The 27,938-nt window shown below is 54.5% G+C and overlaps 2 protein-coding genes across 4 annotated transcripts in view; one reads left to right on the top strand and one right to left on the bottom strand.

The window, feature by feature from the left end:
- LOC135270206 (cyclin-Y-like protein 2) overlaps positions 1–27,938 on the bottom strand; it is a 281,562-nt gene that overhangs the window by 172,755 nt on the left and 80,869 nt on the right. The window lies entirely within an intron of this gene.
- The window catches only part of LOC110567236 (cilia- and flagella-associated protein 46-like), a 61,793-nt gene that overhangs the window by 24,151 nt on the left and 9,704 nt on the right, over positions 1–27,938 (top strand). Inside the window, 11 exon segments of the mRNA XM_064365549.1 lie at positions 5,391–5,579; positions 6,357–6,545; positions 9,695–9,829; positions 9,904–10,083; positions 10,570–10,740; positions 18,145–18,260; positions 18,882–18,958; positions 19,394–19,524; positions 20,530–20,651; positions 21,194–21,276; positions 21,776–21,943. Coding sequence (XP_064221619.1) covers positions 5,391–5,579; positions 6,357–6,545; positions 9,695–9,829; positions 9,904–10,083; positions 10,570–10,740; positions 18,145–18,260; positions 18,882–18,958; positions 19,394–19,524; positions 20,530–20,651; positions 21,194–21,276; positions 21,776–21,943 — 1,561 coding nt within the window.

Raw genomic sequence — 27,938 nt, 5'->3', positions numbered from 1 at the left:
GGGATCAATCAAAAGGAAACTGATCAATGGGCGCAGATACTATAATTGGAAGACAAGTTATTATAACTCTATCCTATATGTTCAGAAAGTTAAGTAGAAATGTTGAAGATACAAAAGGAAGACAAAAACCAAACTTTTAGGGTGAAAACTGCAACACGGGAGATGAAGAAGGCACCAGGTGGGGTGAATCACAGCAGTGGCAGAAGAAAAGGTCGGAGAACTTAGCGACAAAGCAACAAAAAATGTTTAAAATGAAGAGATAATGAAATTTAAAAGAACAAAAATTAAAGTTAACAGACAATGAGCCCAGGAACAGTTTTAAGTGCACAAATCCAGGTGTAACTGGAATCCTGGGAGAAGAGGAGTAGAAACACAGAATAGTTTGAATAATGACTGAAAACTTTCCAGATTGGGTAAAAATAAATGCAGACTCACAGATCCAAGAAGCTGAATGAATCCCAAGCCCAAGAACTATAAAGAGGAATAAAACCATATCAAGGATGCCGTAACCAAACGCTTAACCCCGGTGATAAGAAGAGCATCTGAGCATCTCAGCCAGAGAGCACGGCATGTTTATGTGCAGAGTGGCAGAGGTGGATGGTGCAGCTTCGCACGGAAGCATTGTGGCTGACAGCCCAGCACAGGGACCTCTGTGAGGCCGAGAGGAAACTGCCAACCTGGAATTCTAGACCCAGAAAATATGATTGTTAGTGAAGGTGAGATGAAGATGTTTCTCCAAACACTCAAAAGCTGAAGGACCGTGTCCTCAGTGGCTTCGCCCTGCAGGTGCTCTTGGAGTCCATCCTGCTGGCATAAGGAAGCCACGCCCACTGGAAGTGTGGCTCCACACAGGTGCGGAGAGCCTCAAACACATACACTGCAGGGGAAAGTTAACCCAATGTTTCTTATTCTAAAAGTCACTCTAAAAGACAATTGGCTGCTTAAACAATACTAACAATGTACCACAGAGTCGATAACCTGTGAAAATGCAATGTTTCTACGCTCTGCTTGAAAGGATATCATACACTCTAAACACCAAAGCAGCCACAGAAATACCAGAATGCAGACGTATGCTGCGTAAGCCAAGAAAGGGAGGAAATGGGAATCCTAACAAGTATGTCCCACATGAAAGCAGAAAAAAGAAAGAGAATGAAGAATAGGTGAGACAAACAAAATAAACAGCAAGATGATAACCTTAAACCTAATCATATGAAGAATCACATGAAATTGAAATAACAAAACACCCTCGGTTAAAAGAATTTGTCAGATTATATAAAAAAGCAAAACCCGATCATGGGCTGCTTACAATAAAGCCACTTAAATATGAAGACATAACTAGGTTAAAAGTGGAAGAATGGAAAACATATATACCATGCTAACACGTATCAGGAGAGAGCTGGAGGGCCTCTACTAACGTCACACACAGCCGATTCTAGAAAACAACGTTACCAAGGATAAAGAAGCTTCTTTTATAGTGCAAAGGGCTCAACCAGTCAGGAGGACCTAAGTCCAGACATTTCTGTACCTAATAACAGAGTCTCACAATCAATGAAACTAAAAGTGATAACACTGCAATGGAGAAATAGACGACTTGACAATTACAGTCAGATTTCAGTACCTCTCTCATGGTATTAATAGAACAAGTAGCCAGAAAATCAGCAAATCACTGGAAGATTTGAGCAACACTACCAACCAATATGACCTAAAGATGTTTATAAAATGTTCACCCGACAACAGCAGAATGAGATGTTCTTCATGGCACGTGAACCATGTTCAAGATAGACCACATTTTGGACCATAAAACAAGTCTCGATAAATTTAAAAGATTTAAGTCATGCAAAATATGTACTGGTGACACCATGTAATTAAATTAGAAATCAGAAACAGAAGGACAGATAAAGCCATGGAAACAGGGCAGGGAGGGTGAGGCATGATTTGTTGGTTGGAGTGACGAAAATGTTTTGGAATTAGAGATGATGGTGGCACAATGTTGTGAATGTAAATACCACTGAATTGTATGTTTTTAAATGGTTAATTTTATGTGAATTTTACCTCAATTAAAAAAAAATAAAACAGAAAACTACGTATGTGGGAAACGCCAAAGATTGAAAAGTAAATCGCAAACATCACGATAACTGTGGGCCACAGAAGAAATCAAAAGGGAAAGTATTTTGAACTGAAGGGAATGAAAAAAAAACACCTATCAAATGTTTAAGATGTTGCCAATGCGATACTGAGATGGAAATTTACAGCAGGAAACACCTGCAGGAGAAGTGGGGAAGATCCGGATCAGTTACCTCAGCCTGACCTTACAGAGGGGCAGCAGGAGAGACTAAGTTCCCAAAGCAGAGGAGTCAAAACTAAAGACCGGAGTGGGATTGGTGAATAGAAAACAGGACGGCTAAAAAGTGCTGAAACCAAAGTTACTTCTTCGAAAAGATCAATAAATCGAAAACCTTCTAGTCAGACGGATCAGAAAAAAAAAGATGACATAAATTACCAATATCGGAAATGAGAGATGCAGTTTCTCCGTGAATTCTACAGATATTGAGAGGATGATAAAGGAATCGTATTACGAACAACTTTATGCTAATATATTTGCCAACTTAGATGAAATGGAAAAATTCCTTAAAAGCGTGAACTACCAGAGCCCACTCAAAAAGAAAGAGAGAGCCTGAGTAGCACTATATATATTTTAAATTTGTAATTTGTAATTAAAATATTCTCACAAAGAAAATGTCAAGCCCAGATGGCTATACTAGTGAATTCTGCCAAATATCAAAGAAAAAAATACCAGTTCTACACAAATTGTTCTAGAAAATTGAAAAAGAGAGATCACATCCCAATTTTTCTGTGAGACAAATATTACCTTGATACCAAAACAAGGTAGAGACATTAACAAAAACAAAAACATCAAAAGAAGCTACTGAGCAGCATTCCTTGTGAACAAAATTCTAGCAGATCAGATCCAACAGTATAGAGAAAGGGCGATACATCGTCAGCAAGCCCACGTTACCCCAGGAATAGTTTAACATTCAAAAATTAATTTGTTTCACCATATGTTTTCACAACTAACAAACGAAAACCATACGATCATCGTTGTGGACGCAGGAAAAGCAGTTGAGAAAATTCAACACGGTTCCCGATAAACGGTCCTAGCAACAATTAATAGAGGAAATCTTCCTCAACCTGATAAAAGACGCCAGCTTTTTTATAGATGTCTTTTATCAGGTCGAGGAAGTCACAATTATGGGAGAAAGACAGGGACGTGCCCTCTTCTCACCTGTGTTCTGTGTTGACACGGGAGTTCCGGCCTGTGCGAACATGAAGGTAAAAAGGAAATGAAAAGCATCCAGATTGGAAAGGAAGGAACGAAACTGTTTTTGTTCACAGGTAACATAATTGTCTGTATACACAGTCATGTGCAATCTACCAAAAAATAAAGCTACTGAGTTTAGTAAGGTTGCAGGATATAAGAACAATATGCAGATGTCAGTTGTCTATTTCTACATGCTAGACACAATCAGATATTAACATTTTTAAAACAGGCTGGGCGCGGTGGCTCACGCCTGTAATCCCAGCACTTTGGGAGGCCAAGGCAGGAGGATCATGAGGTCAGGAGTTCGAGACCAGCCTGGCCAACATGGTGAAACTCTATCTCTAAAGATAGAAAAAATTAGCCAGGTGTGGTGGTGCACACCTGTAATCCCAGCTATTAGGGGGCTGAGGCAGGAGACTCGCTTGAAACTGGGAGGTAAAGGTTGCAGTGAACCAAGATCACGCCACTGCACTCCAGCCTGGGCAACGGGGAGAGACTCCATCTTAAAAAAAAAAATTTATGACAGCATTTAAAAATGAAATTTGTCCCAAAAAATGTGAAAACTTATACTCTGAAAACTACAAAACATGACGGAGAAAAATTTGAGAAGACCTAAGTAAATGGAGAAACACGTTTGTGGATCAGAGGACTTAGTATTGTTCAGGGGCTGATTCTCCCTAAATTATCTGTAGTCCTGATCAAGGTCACTGCAGGCTTTTTTAGAGAAAATGACAAAGTGATTTTAAAAGTCATATGAGAATACAAAAGACCTAATGTGGCCAACACAACTTTGAAAACGAAGGAAATTGGAGGTTTGCTGCCACCTGATTTTAAGAGCTAGTGCAGCGAGGTCCAGGAGGCAAGACGGCGTGGCTTTCGTGTAAAAGTACACACGTGGTCAGTGGAACAAGGGAATCCACATGTGGACCCCACATGTCCAGGAAAGTGATCGTCAGCAAAGGCACAGACGCAGCTCGCCAAAGAAAGGATTATGCACCTCCAAAACAATCCCATCACTTCTTAGCTCACACCACCCGTAAAAATCGCCTCCAAAGAGACTGTAGACCTAAACATAAGGGCTGAAACTATGAAGCTTCTAGAAGAACACCTCTGTGACCTCAGGGTCGGCGAGGGTTTCTTATTTATGCCATAAAGTGACAGACTGATAACTTGGACCTCCCTTCAAAAGACACTCTGAAGAGAATGACAAGACCAGCCACAGGCAGGAAGAAAACACACGTCCTCTATGTGATAAAGAGATTCTGTCTGGAATGGATGAAGAACTCTCCAAAGCTAATAACAACCCAACGAAACACAAGCAACGTATTTTAACGGGCGCTTCCCACAGAAAACACGTGGATGGTAAACAAGCTCACGAGTCAGCTAGGGACATGCGACGTGTAACCGTCTGAGAGACCACCACACACCTGTTAAAACGGCTACAGTGTGGAAGACCCACCACACCAGATGTGGGCAAGGGTGTGGAGAGGCGGGCCCTGAGCGCCGTGGCCGCCGCGGGAGGTAGCTGGACGCAGCTGCTGCGAAAGAAAGCTCGGCTGTTTCACAGAAATTACACAGAGGCCTGCCCAGGACCCAGCCTCTGCGCTCCGGCGTGCTTCCTTGCACAGGAAGGTTGGCAGCACTTTTACTTGTCGTAGCCCCCAAACTGGAAATGGAATAGATTAGCAGACGGTGGCACATCCCACGGTGCGGGGAGGGGAGCCTGACGTGACCCCGCCGAGGGAAATGAACCAGACGGAAAGACTGCCCGCTGTGCACTCCACGTGGGTACCGTTCTGGAAAATGCAAACTGACGTCGGGCGCCAGCACGCAGCTAGGTGACTGGGAGGGAGCACGCGGGGGCGTGAAGACGTTTGGGGGTGAGGGCTACCGCACCGTCTCCGAGGGGGGTGATGCTTTCACAGGCGTGTTCATGATCAAAGTGTCAGGTTTTACGTCTGTGCAGTTTACTATGAGTTTATTATGTCAGCTGTGCCTTGTCCCAGCCGTGGATGTAGACTCAGTCTCACCAGAAGCATCCGTGCGTCAGATACATGCCCGACCACCTCAGGTGCAGAATGTCAACACGCCTCTGATGAGGAAGCTGGCGTGCCTCAAGCTCGGCCTCATGGAGATGGCTCTGGGCATGCTCCAGTTCATCTGGGAGGAGGCCCACAGGCAGCAGAGCGAGCAGGGGTCCCTGGAGAAGCTGCTGGCAGAGTATCTGCAGAACACCAGCGACTACACTTCCGTCGGCCTGGTAATTGCGGGACGCTCTTAGTCACAGGTTCTCTGTGGAGGGGGTGCCAGGCCACAGCGCAGCGAAGGGCCCCGTTCCAGCAGGAGCCATCACCGCATGCCTGGCGGTGCCGATCGGCTGCGGGAATCTCAGTGGCTTCCCTGCGGGGACCTCTAGCAGTGGGGGCCTTGCAGAAGAAGGGCGTTGTCTCGCCATTGGAGGGGACTGAATTGGCTAATAAAATCAAGGTTCTATTATGGGGTGTTTCCTGTATGACCCACAGCTGCCCTTCCCAACTCATGAATTTGCTTTGACTAATTAATTTGTATTAGTAATTAATTCGTATGTGTATCAAAGAGCACAGCAGAAGTGAACTCCGTTTTGGTATTAAAAAGGAAAGTTGAGCATGTCAACTGTCCTGAAGGAAATGGACATCCTTCCAGTTTGCATCTTCTTAGATTTCATGAAGTGTGACTCAAATTAATTTACATAAGTATAAATGGACCAAAGATGGCCCTGAACTGATTTGTCAGGGAGCTCTGAGTCAAGGTTACATGGTGACATGATTATAACCTTAACTAAGGTTATTAATAAGTTACATGGGCAGCTGTCCATGGCCCCCAAACCAGAGCCCCCAAGACCCTCCCTGAGCATGCAGCACCTGGTGGGTGGGGGTATTTTTCAGAGCTCCCAATGTCCCCACCCATGGGGACACCAGAGGGAGGGCTCGCTGGGTCCCCTGGGCAGGGTGGCGATTGCCCTTCCAGTGGTGGCTGTAACGTGTCTGTCTTTTCAAAGCAATGGCTCACGCTGAAGCGCACCCTGGCACATGGGGCACTGGCGCAGCTGGGGAGCCTGCAGCCGCTGAGTGTGGGCTGCGTGGAGATCCGTGCCCAGCTCCTGGGACTGGCCGGGAGGGCCATCCACCTGCTGGCCATGCAAGCTGACCCTGTGCACCCCGCCTGCTACTGGGAGGAGGGACCCTCGGTAGGTGCCCTGCGCGCCCCGCCTGCTGCCGGGAGGAGGGACCCTCGGTAGGTGCCCTGCGCGCCCCGCCTGCTGCCGGGAGGAGGGACCCTCGGTAGGTGCCCTGCGCGCCCCGCCTGCTGCCGGGAGGAGGGACCCTCGGTAGGTGCCCTGCGCGCCCCGCCTGCTGCCGGGAGGAGGGACCCTCGGTAGGTTCTCTGCGTCTACCCCAAGTCTGGTTCACACCTGTCGCCTGTGCCTGAAATATACAAGTGAAGTGTTTACACTCCCCTGAGTGTAGCAGACGAATCGTGTCATCCCCAGTTAACAAGGGCGTGGCCCCAGGAAGAGAGGAGAGTGCAGGAGGCAGGCATGAGAGAAGAAACGGGGCCGGGGAAACACAGGACTTCCGGGACAGACCTGGAGGGGAACCACAGCGCGTCTGTGGGTAGGCAGGGAGGGCAGGCTGGCACGTGGATCGGCCCTCTGCAGCATGGGGCCCGCCCCAGTCCAGTCCCGAACTGGCGAGTGTGGAGCAGGCCCCGGCTCCTGGTGTCGCCCACAGCAGCGGCTCTGGCCGGCCCACACCGGGACCTGGGGAGCTTAGAAGCTACAGGAGCTGCCTGCGGTGGGCCCGAGCACGCGGTGCCGTGGCTCCCGAGCCCGTGTGCGGTGGGGCAGCCCTGGGCCACCTTGGCTCCCCTCTATCCCCACCCCCCACAGCCACGGAGGCTGCTGCCTCAGTGTACCCAGGTAGCTCTGAGAAGGGCAGTCAGGACCTTCTTCCCCCTCAGCCCAGGGCCCACCCTTCTCCAGAGCCCCTGCGAGGCTGCCCAGGAGGGCTGAGTCACCTACAGGAGTGACCTGCCCCCTCAGGACCCTCTGACAGTCCCTACAAGCCACACAAGCCCCTGGTCACCTTCCGAAACACCTGTGCAGATGCCAGTTCCTCCCCGGCAGGCACCTGTCCCAGCAGAGAAGCTGGGCTTGCCCCACACACCAGCTGGTTAGGAAGACGCCCTCAGGGACCAGAGCAGCCGCGGTGGTGCCGGGCTCCACGCCCCGGTCCGCCCCGGAAGTCCTGTGTTTCCCCGACTCATGCCCGCCTCCTGCACCTTCCTCTCTTCCTGGGGCCACGCCCTTCTTAACTGGGGATGACAGGACTCTTCTGCTACACTCGGGGGAGTTAAACACTTCTCCTGCAGCCCTGGGTCGGCCCTGAGATGTTGCCTGTCCTGCGCCCTCAGGACCTAGCACAGGACTTGACGTGCTCGCGTGAGTCGATAGAGTTGTGGCTCTCGGTGCAACCAGGCTCCATCGACCTGCACAGGTAGCAGGTGGCTGGGGAGCAGAAGCCAGGCTCAGCAGGGCCTCCTCTGAGCTGGCGTTGTCCTTGTGAATGGTGGTGAAGGTGCCCCAGCGAGGAGGGGCTGGGGCAGAGCAGGCGTCAGGCCCGGGTGGAGCGCAGAGGCCTTCCAGGGCCCCACACCATGCAGGCTGGGCCTGGTCATACCTGCTCCTGCCCCCCGGGGGCCGCCCCCCGCCGTCCTCAGGTGTGATCTATGCTGTTGTCCAGCTTCTTGAAATCCAGGCTCCCATCGAGGTGTTTCTGGCTTTTTCTTGTATTCAAGGCTGCACGTTTCCTCTATCCCCCATTCAGTCTCCTAAGTTTTGATAGCGGAGGCCTGAGCCCATCCGGGGCCACTTGCCACGCTGCCGAAGGTGCGACCCGAGCTCCTCATCTGCTGTCTCACGACCCAGCAGATTCAGGAGCGTGGACACAGGCCGAGGCTGGGCAGAAGTTTAGTAAGTGAAAGAAGAAAGCTCTGCGGTGGAGAGGGGGCCGCCATTTTTACAGTTGAATCCGAAAGCTGTGATAGGAAAGTCCCCTCATCTCTGGCTGTTCTGTGACCTCCCTTGTCTGTGCAGCTGCGGGTGCGTCTTTAGGGAGCGTGAGGTGCAGCTTCTCGTCTGTGCGGCTGCGGGTGTGTTTTCGATGAGCCCCCTCCGCCCTTCCCACAACCCATGCAGGTTCCCTCGGACCCCACCGTGTACATGCCTGGAGGGGAGGAAACTTCCCGGGAGCAGGCTGATGACCGGGAGGACGGAGGCCTCTCTGCGGGGCCCGCCTGCCCAGCAGTGCAGCTGCAGCGTGGTCTCTCCCAGGCTGCTCTCTGAGCCCGTGGCTGTGACTTGCCGGCTGTCTCTCCCAGGACCAGCCTTGGCTGTAGGCCTAACTGATTTTTCCTTCTCTTCTCCCTGCGTATTTTCATTCTCTAAGTCTGTTTAAAGTGTTTTCTAAATTCCATTGCGATTTCTTCCTTGACTGACTTGATGACTGTATCTTGTTTAATTTCAAGGCGCCTGTGTTTCTCACGGGTGTGTTTTCATTACTGACTTCCAGTTTAATGTTGTGGTTGAAAACACACCCCGAGTGGTCTCGGTCCTGGGGACTCTGCGGTGGCTGCACGTGGCCCGGCCCTGGTCAGTTTCGGTAGATGCTTCTCACACAGCTGGGCCGAGGCTCTGTGTGCGTCGGGCGGCCGGCGCTGCACCGCCTCCAGCGTGCTTGCTGGTTTCCACCTGCGCTCAGGTGGCCCACCTTACAATCAGGGGCTTGTCAATCACTCCTTCTCCATTTCTATCAGTGTCTTTTTTATTTTGATGCCTAATCATTGAGTGCGTACAGATTTCACATTGCGATACCTGTGACCTGAAAAACCAGGGGGCTCCCTCTCAACCCGCTTGTTTCAGGGGCTGCCTGGGCTTCCTACCCCCAGGTGGGGGCTTGTTTCCCAGCCAGACCAGGGGCCCCTGGGCCTGTGCAAGCCTCAACTCCAAGAAAGGTGCTTCCAAAGGACGGGAACAAGAGCCCCTCGGAATGCTTGGTACTGCAGGCCCATGTGACTCAGGCCAGCTTCCCTGGGGTGGGGCTGCATCCTCACCCTGGCTGCAGCATCCCCTCACCCAGGCTCAAGGGCCAGGGCCACCCTGCATCAGCTCAGGGCTGGAGGATTTGGGACAGGGAGAGGCCATGCTACGTCTGAGGTGCCCCCCCCCACCTGGGGACCCTGCCGAGGAGCCCGACTGCCCCAGCCTCCCTGGGTGGGCTCCGCCCACGGCGCCAAGCAGGAAGCCAGACGCCCGCCAGCCTGCGGTGTGTGTTACAGGTGGGCGCCAAGCTGAGCGACCTCAGGTCTCTGGAGCTGGAAGCAGAGGAAGAGGATGCCACGAAGTCCAGCAGGGACCTGCCAGCCTCCAGGGCGGCCCCGGAGGAACACGGCAGGAGAGGCGGGGACCTGAAGGTGCGGCTGCCCCTCCTACCCCTCTTGCGGCCTCTCCCGGAGCCCAGCCTGAGCCCGAGCCTTGTGCCCCGCAGAGGAGGATGGTTCTGGCCCAGCAGTACCTGGCGCAGGCGTCGGAGGTGCTGCTGCAGTGCCTACACGTGGCCCTTGGCAGTGGCCTCCTGGACGTGGCGGCAGCTGCCAGCCTGGAGATGGTGGAGTGCGTCAGCGCCCTGGACCCCGCGACTACCTGCCAGTTCCTGGCGCTGTCTCAGGTGTGGCTCTGGCCCATGCCCCTTCAGCCAGGCCCTTCGAGGAGGAGGGAGGACCCTGGCACAAGGGAGCTCTCTCTGCGGGTGGCCCCACCCCTGGGATTCAGCTGGGGCCCTCACCTTGGGGACTCCATTAGAGAAGAGGGCCACAGGCCAGGGTCCTCAAGTAGCTGGAGCCCGCCAGCCACATACACTTGTGGCTTAGAGAGAACATGCATTCGTCAGCCCAACCCCAAACCCCGCGTCGGGCGGACACGGGGACCCAGCGGTCACAGGCCAGCAGGGCCCTGTCTGTGCGGGCTTATGGGGGAACAAGCGTGGCCCCACGCGACTCTGCAGGTGCGAGGAGGAGCCGGCATCCTGGGGGAGCCGTGCAGGAGAGCCAGCCCACTCCTGCCCCCAGGCTCAGCCACGGCGCACCCTCCGCAGGCTGCAGCCCTCCCCGGCCAGGCCTTGGGCCCCTGGCACACCTCCCCTGCTCTGTTTCAGAGCTGCTCGGCCTCAGAGACAATGAGGGGCGTCCTGCTCGCAGCCACGGCCAACACCAGCAGCTCCCAGCTGGCGGCCCTGCTGCAGCTACAGCACCAGCTCCGGCGCCAGGACAGGACCACCACCTGCCTGGGCACCAGCGTGGAGCAGAGGCTGGCTGCCGTGTCCAAGGTAACGGGGCAGGGATGCGGCTGAACCTGCCCCTGACCCTGGGGCTCTGCGGACAGACACCACAGCCACACAGTCCCACGCCTGAGTGAGGGCAGCCTTGCGCCACCCCCGGCTCCTGCGCCGTCCCTCCCCTTGCCCCTCTCCCCACCCCAGTTGTGTTCTCCTGGGTCACCCGGCCTCTTGGAGCCTCAGTGTCCTCCTAGTCCTTGTGGGGCAGTAACAGCCCACCTGGTGGGTGCCGTGAGGTTGGCAAGGTCACTACAAACACACGGCCCAGCCTGCAGCCGAGAGCTGACCACCAGGTGGGCCGCAGTTGCCCGAGGGCCTCACGGAGCTGGCTTTTTCCTGCCTCTATTTGAGGAAATGTTTTATACCTCGGTCAGGTGTGAGGCTTCCATCTTGAGATACATTTGTAGAGCCGGATAGCTATGGCACCTTTTACTTGGATTATCAGGTGTGAATGGCAGTATTTAAAGAGAAAAGACTTAAGGACATTTCTCGAATTGTGGGAAACGGACAAACGTGGCCCGGTGGCGCCCCTCTCTCAGGGGCTTCGTGGCTGCCTCCGTGGTCTTCTCACCGGGGTGGACCTGACCAATTATCCCCTCGTCCAGGGCTGTTCGGCAGACTGTGCTTTGCTGGTGAGGGTGGGGTGGGGGCAGCACCCACCACTGGGTGACAGGAGCACCCCCTGCCACTGTGACATCCGCAGACATCACCCGTGGGAAAGCATGGTCCCGGCTGGGAACCGGTGACCCCACCCAGAGGTGGGAACCTGGAAAGCTGCCGTCCTTCTGAAGCTGAGGATGGAGGGCAGCGGGCAGGGAGTGGAGGGTGGAGGCAAGGGGACTGCAGGCTCAGCCCAGGCCTGAGGACGGGAGAGGGTGGCATAGCCTGGCCCTGCACCTGGAGGAAGACGCTGGTGCCCGTGGCCCTGCCAGAGCTGGGTCCAGGAGGGTGTGCACGGAAAGCAGAAATAAAAACGGGCTAAGCCGGGCATCAGTGGGGCACCTGTGGTCTAAGCCGGATGTGAGGGGGTGCTTGTGGTCTAAGCTGGGTGCAGAGGTGCATGCCTATGGTCTAAGCTGGGTGTGGGGGAGTACACACCTGTAGTCCTAGCTACTCAGGAGGCTGAGGCAGGAGGATCACTCCGCCCTGGGCAGCACTTACTGGGCAGGGTGAGATGCGAGCAGCCAGGCTGGCACCAGGGCACCTGCTGTGGGTGAGCTGGGCACGGGGGTCACGGCCCTCCCTTCCCTGTGGCTGTGGACCAGGCAAACCTCACCCCATTGGAGCTTTGGGGACCGAGGACCCCATCGTGGTGAGTGATGGCTGCCGTGTGTCGTCCCAGGCCGGCTCCCGGGGATGACACATGGGAGCCATCAGTCGCCATGATGGGGGTCACCACTCCTCAGGTCCCCACCTCCCCTGCCCATGCTGTTGCAGGAATCCTCATGGAAGTGGTGCACCAACTTGCAACCAGGCACAGACTCACCACAGTCAGGCTGGGGGACGTGGGTCACAGCGGGCCCAGGGCAGCAGGCCGGCAGCAGCAGGCCGGTAAATGGCGGAGCCTCGTATTTTTAAAGTCATGAGCTATGGAAGCAGTGAGAACTGGCTAAGCTGCAATTCCTGCACTGAAAACACCTGCTGCTGTGAGCCAAGCCTCACTCTCTGCCCGGGGGACCTGGGTGATTCAGGGATCAGCTGGGACTGCTGTCCGCAGAGGCTTTGCAGGGAGGAGAAGGAGCAGCCTGGAGCCAGGGGGGAGAGGCCACCTCACTGCAGCTGGGAGCAGCCCCACCGTACCCTGGGGACGCCCACTGAGAACGGAGCCACACAGCACCCTGGGGACGCCCACTGAGAGCAGAGCCACACAGCACCCTGGGGACGCCCACTGAGAGCAGAGCCACACAGCAGCCTGGGGACGCCCACCAGGTCCTGGCCTTAGGGACGCTCCCCTTGAAGCTTCCGGAAGGCAGTGAAGTCTGCTGTGGTCCCGTGGTGCCTGGAGAGGACGCAGCCCCCAGGACGTAGTGTCCCCCGCAGCGTCCCGTATGTGCTCTCCTAAATGAAGGGCTCATGCAGGGGCTTCAGGGAAAGCGAACGTGGCCGAAGTTTGAATCTGTGACAGAGAAGCAGACTGAAAAGACGGAGCAGGGGCGCTGTGATGTGAAAGCTTGTCCCCTCGAAACCTGTGTTGAAACATGAGCCCCGTGTGGCAGTGTTGAGAGCTGGGACCTTTAAGAGGTGACTGGGTCACAGGGGCTCACAAATGGGTCAACCCCTTTGTCGGCTAGAAGTGAATGGATTAATGGTTATCCTGGGAGTGGGGCTGGCGGCTTTGAGAGAAGAGACCTGGGCGAACAGCCGCTCGCCGTGTGGTGCCCAGAGGCCCCACCAGCAACAAGGCCCTCACCGGATGCGGCCCTTTGACCTTGGACTTCTCAGCCTCCAGAACTGGAAATAATTTCCTTTTCTTTAGAAATTACTCAGTTTCAGATATTCTGTTATAAACAACTAGAAATGGACTAAAAATTGGTACGAGGAGTGGGATTGTTGATAATAATGAATACTTGAAAATATGGAAGCAGCTTTGGAACTAACGAGCAGAGGCCAAAAGCGTTTGGAGGAGAAGCTTTACAAACCCGGGTGTCTGTAGACAGGTCATTAAGGGTGATTCTGGTGAGGGCCTGCCTGGAAGACAGGATAATAAGGGAACGTTTGGAACTCTTTTTTTTTTTTTTTTTTGAGATGGAGTCTCGCTCCAGCCAGGCTGGAGTACAACGGAGTGAGATCTCAGCTCGCTGCAACCTCCGCCTCCCGGGTTCAAGCGATTCCCCTGCCTCAGCCTCCTGAGTAGCTGGAACTACAGGCACACGCCACCACGCCCGGCTAATTTTTTATGTTTTAGCAGAGACGGAGTTTTACCATGTTGGCCAGGATAGTCTCGATCTCCTGACCTCATGATCTGCCCGCCTCAGCCTTCCAGCGTGCTGGGATTACAGGTATGAGCCACCGTGCCCGGCCAAGTTTGGAGCTCTTTAGAGATCTGGTAAGTGGTCGTGACCGGAATGCTGATGGAAGTATGGACGGGAAAGGCCATGCTGATGAGATTTCAGATGGAACTGAGGAGCAAGGTGTTAAAACCTACAATAAGGTCAGCCTCGTAACCTCGTCACATTAGCAAAGGCCTCGGCTGTTGTCGAAGGCTGAACTCGAGGGTGGCGAGAGGGGGCATCTGGCAGAATAAATACTCAAGCAGCAAAGAATCAGCCTGCTGCGTGGCTACTTACAACCACTACATAAGCTGCACGACGGAAAAATGACTCGAGGTGGAAACTAGCATCAAAAGGGCAGAAGGACGTGGAGGCTCCCGGCCTGGCCACGTGGAGAGTGAAAGGTGCATCCAGGGCCAGAGTAGCAAGGCTCTAGACCATTCGCCAAAAGTCAGCCCGGAGAGAGGGGGCCGGGCGCTGTTCCTCAGAGACCTGCAATTCTGCCCTCCCGTTGCAGGCCTGGAGGCCACAGAGGGCAGAATTGTTCCGGTGGATGAGCCAGAGGAGCCCTCCACAGGGTCCCCGCCCAGGGCCTGCTGGGGACTGTGCTCCCCAAAGTCCAGTGCACTTCTCCTTGGTAGCCCCAGCAGTGGCTTAGGCAGCTCTGGTGCAGACAGACCCACAGCTCAAGATGTGGCCACAGCCTTGGCCACGGCCACGTGGCACAGATTCCACAGGCTTGCAGAGAGCAAGATGGAGGCTTTGCAGCCTCCACCCAGATTTCAAAGGATGCCATTGAAAGCCTGGTTGCCCAGGCAGAGACTCGTCCCAGGGATGGAGCCACCTCAGTCAGCCCCACCAGAGCAAAGCCTACTGCACCCATGAGAGCAAGACCCCCACCAGGACCTCAGAGCTGTGGAGCCACTGGCAGCTTGCAACACCCACCACGGGAAGCTTCGGGCACCAGAATCCAACCCGTGAGAGCAGCCATGTGGGCTGCACCCAACAAAGCCATCAGGGCGGCCCAACCCCCAGCCCGTGTCCAGAAGCAGCAGGTACCGTCGGAAAAGGCCATTCCCTGGCTTTAGGGTGACGTCAGCCCTGCGGGGTCCGGGCTTGCTTGGGGCCCGCCACTCCTCTCTTTTCGCCTGTTCCTGCTTTCAAGTGGGAATGTCTCAGGTGGCCCCACCGCTGTATGTCGGAAGAAGAGAACTCGTTTGGATTCCACAGGCTCATAGATAAGACTCTGAACTTTGGACTTTCGAGTTGCTGCTGGAAGAAGTTAAGGCTTTGAGGCTTTGGGGCTCGTATGAATGTATTTGTAGAAGAGAAGGACATGGGTTTTGGGAGCAGAATGCTATGCTTTGAATGGTCCCTCCAAAACTCACGAATGGATTGATCCAATTCGTAGTTTTAGATTCAGGGGTATCCTGGGAGAGGGACGGTGGCTTCACAGAAGAGGAGGAGAGACCTGAGCTGGCACACTCTGCCCCTCGGCACAGGATGCCCTGCGCTGCCCTGTACTCTATGGAGTCCCCACCTGCGAAAAGGCCCTCAGCTGACGTGGCCAAAGCTGACCAGTGCCGGTCCACATGCAGCCACAGCAGAGTCCCCCAGTACCGAGACCTCTCGGAGTGTGTTTTCCAGCCACGGTGATGTTAAACAGGAAATCAGTAACAAAAATAGGTCTACGAGAAGCACGGTCGCCTTGAAATTAAACAGTATACTTAACAATGATCAAATTAGTCAAAGAAGAAGTCACTGTGGAATTCAGAAAACACTTTAAACTGACTTAGAGAATGAAAATACTACAAATAAAAACTTACGTGACGTAGCTAAAACGGGTTACTGGAAAAATACAGCCTTGAATACAAGAAGAAAGCCAGAAAAAACAAACCTTGATTTAAGCTTTGATTTCAGGAAGCTGGACAACAACACTATTACATCTAAGAAAAATAAGGACAAGTCGATACATCAGAAACAGCGAAGCCAAAACGAGCAGAGGGGACCCAAGACACGAGCTGGTTCCAGAGAGAAGACAGTGAGATGGAGAGAGCCCTGCTCAGAAAAAAAGAGGAAAGGCCAGTTCTCAGTGAGAAAAAGACCCCTCACCGAGATGGTGCACATGTCGAAAGTTCACAGAGAATGTTCTTTATAGCCTCAGTCCACACAGCTGACACCTGGAATCAAACGACCAACTCCTGAAGGAAACACGGCTCACCAAAGCCGACAGAAGCGGAGAAAATCTTTTCTTTAAAATGTTGCTACGAGGGAGACCCAGACCCCACTGGCTTCACCAGTAAATTCTTCCAAAAACGGAAAGAAGAAAAGCCACTTTCAAAACTCATAGCAAGCAGAAATAAAGCACAAGCTCCCTCTTTTCCTGAGAGGCCCAGTGAACCTCGATGCTGGAAACTTAGCAGGGGCATTGCAAGGAAGGAAAAACTCTCTCGTCAATATTACACAAAAATCCTAACAAAACGTAGCAGATAAAGCCCAGCAGTCATAAGGGATGCCACATCAGGGATGCCACATCGGGGTCAAGTGGTTGTATTCCGTGTGGTTTAATATTCAAGAGCAGTCCACATCAGTGCCCGTGTTAACAGAGGGGGAAGGAGACAGATCCTAAGATCGTATTGGCAGGTGCAAAAAAAGGTGTCTTTCAGAATCCAGCATCCACTCATGATTTTTAAAATTAAGATACAAGCAAATGTTCTTAATCCAATAAAGAATATCTCTGCCGCCCTAGCACGCTTCGTATTTAATGTACAGTGTTGACAAGTTTTCCCCAAGAGTGGGAACGCACACCCTCTCAGCACTCGTATTGAATACAGCACAGTGAGAGTCGGAAAGAAATACGACATAGAAAGACCCAGGAGGAATACAGAACTAAGAGGCTGCAGAACTCGAGGGCGGTTCCTCGTTTGTGGCCAGAGGCTCTGCTGTGAAGCCAGCAGTTCTCCCTGTGGCCGAGGGTTCACACACGCTCTTTCTCCTCCCGGAGAGATCTCAGCTCGGTTCCCCTGAGCCATTAGCACGTGACCCAGAGCTGTGTCCGTTGTGGGGATCCTGGGGCCGTGCCACTCCCCTGTGGCCACGGGAGACCCAGCGTGGAAGCCGTGTGAGGGGAAAATGGCACACCGGACTCCACTGAGATGCAGAAGTTCTGTTCATCAAGAACGCCCTGCCTTGCGAGAGTCGAGGGGCAGCCACAGAGAAGGAGAAGGTACTGACACTCGGCTGCCTGACACACATGGATGGAGGGCATGCGTCCCTTCTCAGTAAGAAAAAGAGACACTGATGGAAGATGGCACCAGGGTGGACTTTCACAAACTCGGAGATTCGAGTGCCCAGGAAACAATTCGAGTGGCGCTCAGGTTCCCTGGTCAGCAGGGAAATGCAAAGCTGAAGCCTGAGGCAGCTAACCAGTCACCAACCGGAATGGCCCAGTTGGAAAAGGAGAACACGGCCAGTGGGGGTGAGACAGGGATGGGGCGGCTGGGGCTCCCTGGGCCTCGTGCCCACCCCTTGGCACAGCAGCTGCTTGGCAGAGTTCTGGCAGAATCGCTGTAGCTGACGCCGCACCTGGCTCCGTGCCCAGGAGAAATGCGTCTGTGCACACGCGCGTCTGTGTGTCCGTGTTTGTCTGCGTGTGTGTGCATCTGTGCATGTGTGTGTCTGTGTCCGTGCTTGTCTGCATGTGTGCGTCTGTGCACGCGCACGTCTCTGTCCCTGCCTGTGTGTGTGCGTCCGTGCACGCACGCGTCTCTGTCCCTGCCTGTGTGTGTGCATCTGTGCACGTGTGTGTCTGTGTCCGTGCTTGTCTGCATGTGTGCATCTGTGCACGCGCGCGTCTCTGTCCCTGCCTCTGTGTGTGCGTCTGTGCACGCGCGTGTCCATGCTTGTCTGCGTGTCTGTGCACGCGCATGTGTCTGTGCTTGTCTGTGCGTGTGCGTGTCTTTGTGAGTGTGCGTCTGCATGCATCCGTGCATCTGTACACGTATGTCTCCATGCGTGGTCTGGAGGACACAGGAAAGAGGACGGAGGGAAAGGCACCACTCGTGGAGGAGGCGCTGGAACATTTTCCGTTTGTTGTTTTGGGTTTAGCAAAGATGCACTTCGCGTCATGCAAATCAGGTTTCTAAAATTAACCGGAGAGAAATGACATTTTGGGGCTGCCGGTGACTCTCGTGTGCCTCTGCTGCCCCCTGGTGGCAGCCCCAAATCACTTCCAGCAGGGCCCCCCCACCCCAAGGGCCCCAGCCCCAGGCAGGCAGGGCACAAATCCCCCGCCATGGATCTGCAGAAAACCTCTGCCTCGAGATCTGCTGGAAATGATGAGAACAGCACAGCGACGTCCGTGCATCCTAAATGCGTCCACTGACGGCTGTTTTTCACAACACAGGCTTGGCAAAATCTCTGCGTCACTGAGCAGCATTTTACCCTCTTGAATGAGATGCCTCCTACCTTTCGGATACTCTTTCTGCACCTCTCACCGGACAGATAAAGCTGCTCATTCCTGTTGAGGCTGCCCCCACCCCGCTGAGGGCCTTAGAGGGGCAGAGACCCAGCCGTGGGCTGCCCGCACCTCAGCCCCACCCCAGGGAGGCCTGGGACTCGGGAACTGGCCGGCCAGTCCTGATAAGCTGCCGGACAGACACCAGGTACCCCAACTGACACGGGGTGGGGACGGTCCTGGGGTGTGGCACACCCGTCCTGTTCCTCCCGGAGGGAGGTGAAGGGGCACCGCCTGTGACCTGTCGCCTTAACAGGGCCTTTGCGCCTGATCGGGGTGTCCGGACCTGGAGCACTGTTACAGTGGAGCAGAGAGCAGGACAGCTGTCCTCTCCAGCCCCCACTGGCCTGGAGCCAGCCGGCTGTGCCTCTGGCAGTGATCACAGAACCCACTGGCCGTGGCCAAGTGCTCAGTGCACGACCCAGCCTATTCTCAGTCCAAGTCCCGGCCGCCCAAGCACACCCAGCCGTGCTGTGCCCCTTGAGGTGTACACGGGGAGGGCCCTGCTGGGGTGCATGGTCTGCAGAAGTGGCCTCACTGGGCCCCTCTGAGGTCCCTGGGGCTGGTGGGCTCCGCGGTGTTTACTCGGGGCTTGCCTGTGACCCTGGCCCGCATCCTGCCAGCAGGTCCCATCTGTACAGCGCTGCCTACGAGAAACCCAAGTTCATTCCTATAGCCAAAGGAAAGGAGCAGCATGTGGGAGGTGAGTGGGGCTGCACGGGGCAGCGGCAGAGCAGGGCTGATGCCTGCCGAGCCTCAGGGCCCCTGCACCCAGGCCCTTTCCTCCCAGAAGCTGAAGGCCCGCCAGGGAGCCTGGCCTGCTGTCCAGGGGGCGTGGCCTGCCCAGCCCTCCGCCCACAGGGATGGAGAGGTCTGTAGAGCCTGTGACATTGGGGAAACAGACAAAATGGGCATGTGCTTCCCCGGGCCCAGGAGGCCCATCCGCTGGCCGTGCAGTGATGTGGCGGCCCGTCCACAGCACGGGCCAGGCTCTGGGGGACCCGACATGGAGGAAGGGGCTTCCGTCCGTGCAGCCTTTCCTGCGGGGACAGCAGCCTTTGCCCAGTGCTCACCATGCACGGTCCAGCTGCCATCCTCAGCCTGGGCAGCGACAGAGGGTGTGTCCATGTCCCCGCAGGCCCCTGCAAGGTGATGCGGCTGGCCATGAGTCCCACCGCCTTCTCCCACCTGCTGGCCTGTGCCTAGGAGTTCCGGAAGCAGATCCAGGCCCAGGTGTATGCAGAGGACCTGCTTCTGAGCACAGGCTTGGTGAGGTCCTCCAGGCTCCAAGCCGCTCTGCCGGGACCCTGTGCCCCCTGCCCCTGAGAGCCAGAACCCCAGGAAGGGGTGGGCAGGGGCAGGACACTGGACCAGGCTGCTGAAGGGCTTGGACCACCCTGACACCAAGGCACTGCCCAACTCCCAGGCCAAGCTCCACGCTGGGGGAGAGCACTTGGGCTCCTTGGCCATGTCTGATCCCTGAAGTGCAGTGGGGCCTGGCCAACTCTGCTCCTCAGAGCTTAGGGTTGCCGGGGCCCAGCTGTCCCTGCAGGCAAGACCATTCCGTGATGCAGGCAGAGGAGACGGGTGGGGGCTGTGGTGTCAGGGTGACCCTCCAGTGGATGGGTGAGGTGACCCCAGGGGATGGGTGAGGTGACACTCCAGGGGATAGGTGAGGTGACACTCCAGGGGATCGGTGAGGTGACCCCCAGGGGATGGGTGAGGTGACCCCAAGGGGATGGGTGAGGTGACCCCCCAGGGAATGGGCAGGTGACCCCCAGGGGATGGGTGAGGTGACCCTCCAGGGGATGGGCGAGGTGACCCCCAGGGGATGGGCAGGTGACCCCCAGGGGATGGGTGAGGTGACCCCCAGGGGATGGGCACTGATCTCCCCAGGAGATGGATGAGGTGACCCCCCAGGAGATGGGCAGGTGACCCCCCCAGGGGATGGGTGAGGTGACCCCCAGGGGATGGGCAGGTGACCCCCAGGGGATGGATGAGGTGACCCCCCAGGAGATGGGCAGGTGACCCCCCCAGAGGATGGGCAAGTGACCCCCAGGGGATGGATGAGGTGACCCCCCAGGAGATGGGCAGGTGACCCCCAGGGGATGGGCAGGTGCTGTGGGGCCCTCGCTGCTGAGCCGGGCGCCCTGGTCCACCACGTTGTTCACAGACGGGGCAGGAGCTCGGCCTTTCCGCAGGGTCCTGGCTTCCCTCAGGGTCTGGGCCATGCATGCTCTCTGCTATGCGGGCCTCTTGTTTGGGTTGAGGTAGGAGCCAGAAGGCCTGCAGGCAGAAGAGAAGGAGCCCCCGGCACACAGTCTCAGCAGCGTCCTGGAGGCCCTGGAGGAGCTTCTGCGGCCGCTCTTCCCCATGCTCGGTGTCTCCGAGGCCAGGTACTGGGGATGACACTGAGGCCCAGTCCCCACCACGCTCACGGATGGACACGTGTGCCCGGGGCTGTGGCCAAGCACGTGTGCTTGCTGTGCCTTCTCAGCCGCCTCGTTCCAGACTCCGCACCACGCACCTGCTCCCAGGAAGACGTCCTGGTTCTGCCTCCATTCCAGCCTGGCGGAGCACCTCCCACTGCCCACTCCCCGAGGCCCCTCCCGCCCCTGGCCCAAGCGTGGGGTGGGAGGGCAAGCACCTCCAAGGGGCCGTCGGGCTCCTTTGATTTTGGGTGGGAGGGAAGGCAGAGGGGACAGGCACCTGGCACCGTTTAGCTTGGCTGGTGGATCGGAGACGGTCCTGAAATCCTTCTGCTCATCCCAGCCCCGCCTCAGCAGGACCATCCCCAGAAGCGAGCGTGGGGATGTCTTGTGGTGCTGCCGCCTTAGACTGAAGCAGGCTGAGCGGGTGTCACTTATGTAGAGATATATTCTCAGCAGATGTCATCTCTGTCTGTTTCTTAAACCCGAGTATGTGACCTGACTTTCAGAGTGCAGACGCCCATGGCTGTTGCAGATTCAGGGAAGTCCAAGGGTAAAGACAAGGAGAGGAAGCCGTCCACAGGGCCACGGAGTGAGTGCGCACTGCGCTCAGCCTGGGGAGCTTGTTCTGCCAGAAGAAGTGGGGGTGGGATCCCCCCACCCAGCCGGGAAAGCCAAGGGGGGTCAGGAGCCCAGGAATCCCACCCCCACGGCCCTGCAGCCCCTCCCTGTGAGACATCCCTGCAGATGGGGCCCCGGAGGGTTCTGTGCACAGCCTGGACCAGCCCATCCTCCGGGTAGGAGGCTCTGTGCCAAGCCCCCGAGAGCACCCGGGAACCCAGCACAGCTGCCCTCTCATGGGTGGATTGTCAGCCCCGCCACACCACGCGTGCTTGCTAACAAAAGGAGAGAAAGGTGTGATGAGGGGCTGTTCCTGGCCCCATTCCCGGGTGTCTGGAGGAGTTGACGTGGAGTCAAGGCGGGCCACCAGCCTTTCCCAGCAGCAAAGTCAGAAGACGCAGCCCCGCGGCCCGTGGGAGGGGCCTCATCTTCGGGAGCTGATCTCCCTGCACCTGCACTGCCGTTTCCAGACACGGTCCAGCCGGAGGTGGCCGATAAGATCATCCTGGTCGCAGACAGACATCTCCTGGAGCTGCCGCTGGAAGGCCTCTCCGCGTTCGACAAAGGGACAGTTTCCTCTGTGTCCCGAGAATTTTCTCTTCAAATGCTATGGAATCGCCTCTGTAAAGAAGAGACAGGTAGGAACGGCCCTGAGCCACCTTCATGTGTCATTTTAAAATGGAAAATTTAAATTATTTTTCAGATAAAACAATGTTAGCTCCTTTTAAAAAATAATCAGCCAGTGTTGCAACGTTTTTCTAGGCATTTATTCATTCATAGGTATTTACAGGATATAAATGCTCACCAGCCCGGGCAACATGGTGAGATTGCGTCTCCATAAGAAACTTTAAAATCAGCCGGGCGTGCACCTGTGGTCCCAGCTACTCAGGAGGCTGAGAGGTGGGAGGATGGCTGGAGCCCGGGAGACGGAGGCTTCGGTGAGCTGAGATGGCACCACTGCACTGCAGCCTGGGCAACAGAGTGAGACGCTGTCAAAAAAAAGCAAAGAAAACATAAACACTCAGAGGGGTTCGTAGAACACCCGCGATGCGCCGGTAACACTCGGAGGGGTTCGTAGAACACCCGCGACGCGCCGGTAACACTCGGAGGGGTTCGTAGAACACCCGCGACGCGCCGGTAACACTCGGAGGGGTTCGTAGAACACCCGCGACGCGCCGGTAACACTCGGAGGGGTTCGTAGAACACCCGCGATGTGCTGGTGTCCTGGTGCCGAGCACACAGGGAGGAAGAATTTACCGCTGTTCCTGCCCCCACAAGTCTCTGTTTCAAAGGAGGGAACCAGATGGGTAGTGAGCAGCAGCCTCCCCGTGAGTCGCTCGGTTAGACGGGGAATGCGATGAGGGAGCGTACGGGAGGCCCTGGCCTCGGCCGGGACTCGGGGTGGTGGCGCTGGTGACGGGGTGCTGGCTGTGCACACGGGCCCTGCTTGTGAAGCTTCCCCAGCCCCACGCTTGTGGTGTTGGCAGTTTTCTGCATGTATGTTGCACTTCAATATCAAATGAAATTAAAAATAAATAGACTGGACTTTTGCTTCCCTCTCAGGTGAGATAACAAGGGCCAGATTTGCCCTCCCAGCTGAGACAACTAAAAACCAGAAAAAAACACACGATTGAGTGTTTCCAAACGTTGACGAGCAGGCCGAGCAGGACAAGGGCCCTTGAAAGAGGGGTTGGCTGGCGAGCACCACGGCCCACCAGCTCTTACGCCCTGGGGAGTTTCCGGGTCACAGTACTGGCAGGGGTGGGGGGTGGGAAGAGCCCAGGGGTCTCCCCGAGTTGAGGACAGGGAGTTTGGAGTCCAGGGACACGGACGGCCGGAAGGTGCAGGGCGGGGCACCAGGGAGGAGAGACCTGCAAGGAACGGCTGCTCTGAGAGGTGCAGAGTCCTCGGCGGAGAAACAGCCCACGCCTGTGTGCGCGGCCGGGGACGGAGGCAGCTCTGCAGCCGGGAAAGACGTGGGCAAACACTGAGAGTGTCTTTAACTGCACGATCTCTTTAGAATATTTTTGAGCAGGAAGTTTAGAGCAAAAGAAAATGCTAATAGTGTGGGGTTTTATAACGTAAATGTGAAATGAGTAGCAGCACACAAGAGGAGAGGGAGCGAGCGGTACTCGCAGAGCGCTGAAGGCGCCGTCCTCTAGAGAACGTGCGGCAACGTCGCTTGCAGACAGGCCGTGGGAAAGACGTGAACTGCACACCCTCAAGTAATCGCTCAAAGCAACACGGAGAACAACAGAAAACCCCACAGAGTTTATAACAAATACGTGATGCAGAAGATGAAATGGAATCATAAACACAGTTAATCCGAAAAACACACAGAAAGAGGGGACAGAGGACGGACAGGAAAAATAAAACAGCAAGATAGTCTATTTCAGCCCAACCACATCCATAATCACATTGTCTAAACACCACAGCTGAAAGAAGAATAGCATCGGATTAAATGAAAATTCAGCATTCAAAATGCGCTTCCTCCAGGAAACCCACTTGAAATAAAAAGAAAATGGTGAGTTTAAAAAAAAGGATGAAAAAGCCGTATCTCTTACTATTCAAAGAAAGTCGGCATGGCGAGATGAAATTAGAAAGGTGAAGTTAGGGACCCGGGGTGCAGAGGCCACTCTGTACGAGGAGGAGACGAATTCCTGAAGAGGGTGTGAAGCCCAATTATTAATCCATCAATTACCATCGCTGCGGAATACACCAGATAAAGGCCATGGAGCCACAGAGCAATCGTGACGTATGCAGGGATGGCGGGGCTCAGCATCCCCTTCTCAATAGTGATGGAGGATTTAAACCAGCTTCATGTAACCCACACTTACGTAACGGTGCCCCTCGACAGAGGAATGTATTCCTTTTCCACACACGGAACATTTGACCATGTTCCACCCCAAGTGGAGCCATCAAACAAGCCTCAAAAATCTTAAAGGGTCCAAATTACTCACAATAGGTTCTCTGATCACAGTGGAGTTAAATTAGACATTAGTAACAGAAATCGTGTCTGGAAAACCCCAAACACTTAGAAACTAACTACACTTCTTAAATACCCATGGATAAAAGAGGAAATTGAAAGGGGCATTTAGAAAATACTGCGATCTGAAGGGAAACAAGAACAATTTATCGTGATTTGCGGATACCGCTGAGGTGCGAGAAGGAATTTATGGAACTAGGCTGATGGGAAGAGGCCAGATCAAGGGCGTGCACAGGCGCTGGTTTCATTTTTACAAACGCCTGGGAGAATGTACAAGTCAGAAGGCAGGTAAGTCGCTTCCTGGGGTGGGGGCTGGGGCTGCAGGAGAAGTGGGGGGCAGGGCCACGGGTGCGGGAGGGAGGGTCCTGGGTGTTTTGGGGAAGCCCCAGGGGCAGGGCGTGCCAGGACCTTCGCTGTGGCAGTAACACAGGAGTGCAGTCCAGTCCCACCACGTGGCTCACTTTAAACGCAGGCAGTTTACTGTGGTCACGTGGACGCTGTACTCTGGTGCTCTGACCCTTCCTGTGACCCCAAGTCCTCGAGGAGTCTCCTGCTTGTGAATGGAAATTTTTTACATAAAATACAGAAACAGCAAATTTGTATCAGGGTCATGGAAGCTCATACCAGAGCACATGGGCGAGGTAGGTCCTGGATGGAGGAAGTCAGTCAGTCAGAGGGCAGAACCCCCGCAGGCGCCGTGTCCAGGGAGGTTCCTCTAGGCCCGGGAGCTCCCGCAGCAGCCAGCCTGGTAGCTTATGGCTGGTCTCCGTGTGATTCTGGCCCACCGGGTGCCCCGTCCATCCACAGGCCACGGTCAGCCCCTTCTCGGAACCTGGTTTGTCCCTCTGGCCGCCGTCCTGCCTTCCCCTAGTGAGCTCCGTGTGGAAGGCATGTCTGCCTTGCATGGCAGGAGGGCACTCAGTGGCCTGGGACTGGCTGGGGCTCAGGCTGGAGGGGATGGGAGTGCAGGGTGGAGAGGCAGGGAGGCCGGAGCGGGAGTTGGTTGGCACAGACACGAGGCTTGCAGAGGTTTCGGAAACCGTGTTTGACAGTGAAGTGTACCACCTCTCTAGAAAAATGCCCCAGTGGAGCTCCAGGCAGGAAGCGGGCCCCGCGCCCACCAAGAGTCACTCTCTCCCCGAGCCCAGCTCACCGCCCACGGCGCCCACCCTCCTGACTGTACTGCAAAGCCAGGGCTTTTTATGACCTCACCTCCAAGATCGGCACCCCGAAATCCTGCAGCCCGGTGTGCCTGTTCTTGAAGTCAGGCCAATGGCATCTGAAGGTGTGCGCTGGGTCCATGTATTCATTGTGTTATTTCCTTTGCTACACAGAAACTTTTCAGTTTGATGTGATCTCACGGTTCATTTTTGCTTGTGTTGCTGATAATTTTGATGTCATCCAAAAACTTCATTGCCAAGACCAAAATCAAGGAGCTCTTCCCCTGTGTTTCCTTTTAGTAGTTGTGTGATTTCCTGAATCCGTTTTGAGTTGGGTTTTGTAGATGGTATAAGATAAGGCTCCAAACTCCTTGATTTGTGTGTGGATATTGCGTTACCCCAACACCGTTTATTGACGAGACTGTCCTTTCCCCGTTGTGTGTTCTTGACACCTTTGTCAAATATCAGTTGACCTTGAAGGTGTGGGTTTATTTCTGAATTCTCCATTCTGTTCTATTGGGCCCAGTGTCTGCTTTTATACCAGTACCATATTGTTTTGATTACTATAGCTTTGTAGCATAATTTCAAACCAGGTAATGTGATGCCTCCAGCTTTGCTCTTGCTCGGGATCACTTTGATTATTCAGGGTCTTGTGTGGCTCCTTGTAAATTTTAGGATTGCTTTTCTATTTCTGTCACAAATGCCAGTGGAATTTTGATAGTGCATTGAATCTGTAGGTTGCTTTGGGTAATATGGGCATTTAAAAATATTAATTCTTCCAATCCACGAACACAGGCTATCTTCCCGTGTATTATGTCTCCTTCAATTTCTTTCATCAGTGTCATAGAAAGGCAGCGATCTCTCACTTCATGGTTGAATCTATTCCTAAGTAGTTTGTTCTTTCTGATGCTATTAGAAATAGGATTGTTTTCTTAATTTCTTAATCAGATAGTTAGTTCATTGGTAATGTATAGAAATACTACTGATTTTTGTATGTTGATTTTGTATCTTGCAACTTTACTGAGTTTATTAGTTCTAACAGGTTTTTGGTGGAGTCTCTGAGGTCTTGTGTACATAAGAGCTTGTTATCTGGAAACAGATAATTTCACATCTTTTTTTCTGATGTGTGTGCCTGTTGTTTTTCTTTCCTTTTTAAAATTCTATTTATTGATTTATTAAGATGGAATCTTGCTCTGTCGCCAGGCTGGAGTGCAGTGGTGAGATCTCTGCTCAGTGTAACCTCCACCTCTCAGGTTCAAGCGATTCTCCTGCCTCAACATTGGGAGTAGCTGGGATGACAGATGCTTGCCTCCACGCCCAGCTGATTTTTGTAGTTTTAGCAGAGATGAGATTTCACCATATAGTCAGGCTGGTCTCGAACTCCTGACCTCAGGTGATCCACCCACCTCGAGCTCCCAAAGTGCTGGGATTACAGGTGTGAGCCACTGCACCCTGCCACTCCCAGGCATTTTGCTTTTCTTTCTTCCTTGTTTTTGAGATGGGATCTTGCTTTGTCGACCGAGCTAAAGTACAGTGGCCTGATATTGGCTCACTGCAACTTCTGCCTCCTGGGTTCAAGCAATTCTCCTGCCTCAGCCTCCCAAGTAGCTGGGATTACAGGTGTATGCCACCACGCACGGCTAATTTTTGTAGTTTTAGTAGAGATGAGGTTTCACTATATTGGTCAGGCTGGTCTAGAACTCCTGACCTCAGGTGATCCACCCACCTCAGGCTCCCGAAGTGCTGGATTTACAGGCGTGAGCCACCACGCCCGGCCTGTTATTTCTCTTTCTTGCCTCGCTGCTCCGGTGGGGACTTCAGCGCTGCTTGAATAGAAGTGGCAAGGGTGGGTTCCCCCCCCTCGTTTCTGGTCTTAGGTGAAAAACTTCGTGCTTTCCACTATTAGCTGTGGTTTGTCGTTAGGTGTGTTTGGGGTTTTTAGTCTTTGTTCTCCTCATGATCATAAAGATATTCTCTCATGATATCTTGTAAATCCATCTCTTTTTTTCCCCAGCTTTCACATTTCTACCTAAGCGCCATCTGAGATGGACTCTGGAGTGTGAGGTGGAGTTTACGTTGTTTTTCTATGAGGGGATCCAGCTGTCCGCACATCGTGTGTTGAAACGTCCTTCCCTTCCCCACTGCCCGGCGCGGCCACCACCGTCATGGCAGGGGCAGAACAGGAAAGAAGCGGCCGGGCTAGATGCTGCAGCACCGCTGTGGTTGGCAGGATGCCGGCCGTCCAGAGGTGCCCACGCCCCAGCCCCGGTGCCCGTGAGCCTGCGAGGTGGCGTGGTCCAGGGGCTTCGCAGATGCAGTTCCAGACTTGAGATGGGAGGCGCTCCTGGGGATCTGCGTGGGCCCAGGTGATGACCAAGTCCTCACACCAGGGAAGCAGGAAGGCCAGAGAAGAGCTTGGGGGCTGCGCTGCTGATGGTGAGGATGGAGGGCATGGCCAGGAGCCAGGAAAGGATTCTCCCCAGGAGC

This window comes from Aotus nancymaae, unplaced genomic scaffold, assembly GCF_030222135.1.
Source record: "Aotus nancymaae isolate 86718 unplaced genomic scaffold, 86718_ANA_hifiasm-v0.15.2.pri h1tg000006l, whole genome shotgun sequence".
NCBI classification, from domain to species: domain Eukaryota; kingdom Metazoa; phylum Chordata; class Mammalia; order Primates; family Aotidae; genus Aotus; species Aotus nancymaae.
This window is presented reverse-complemented; position numbering and strand designations above follow the sequence as displayed.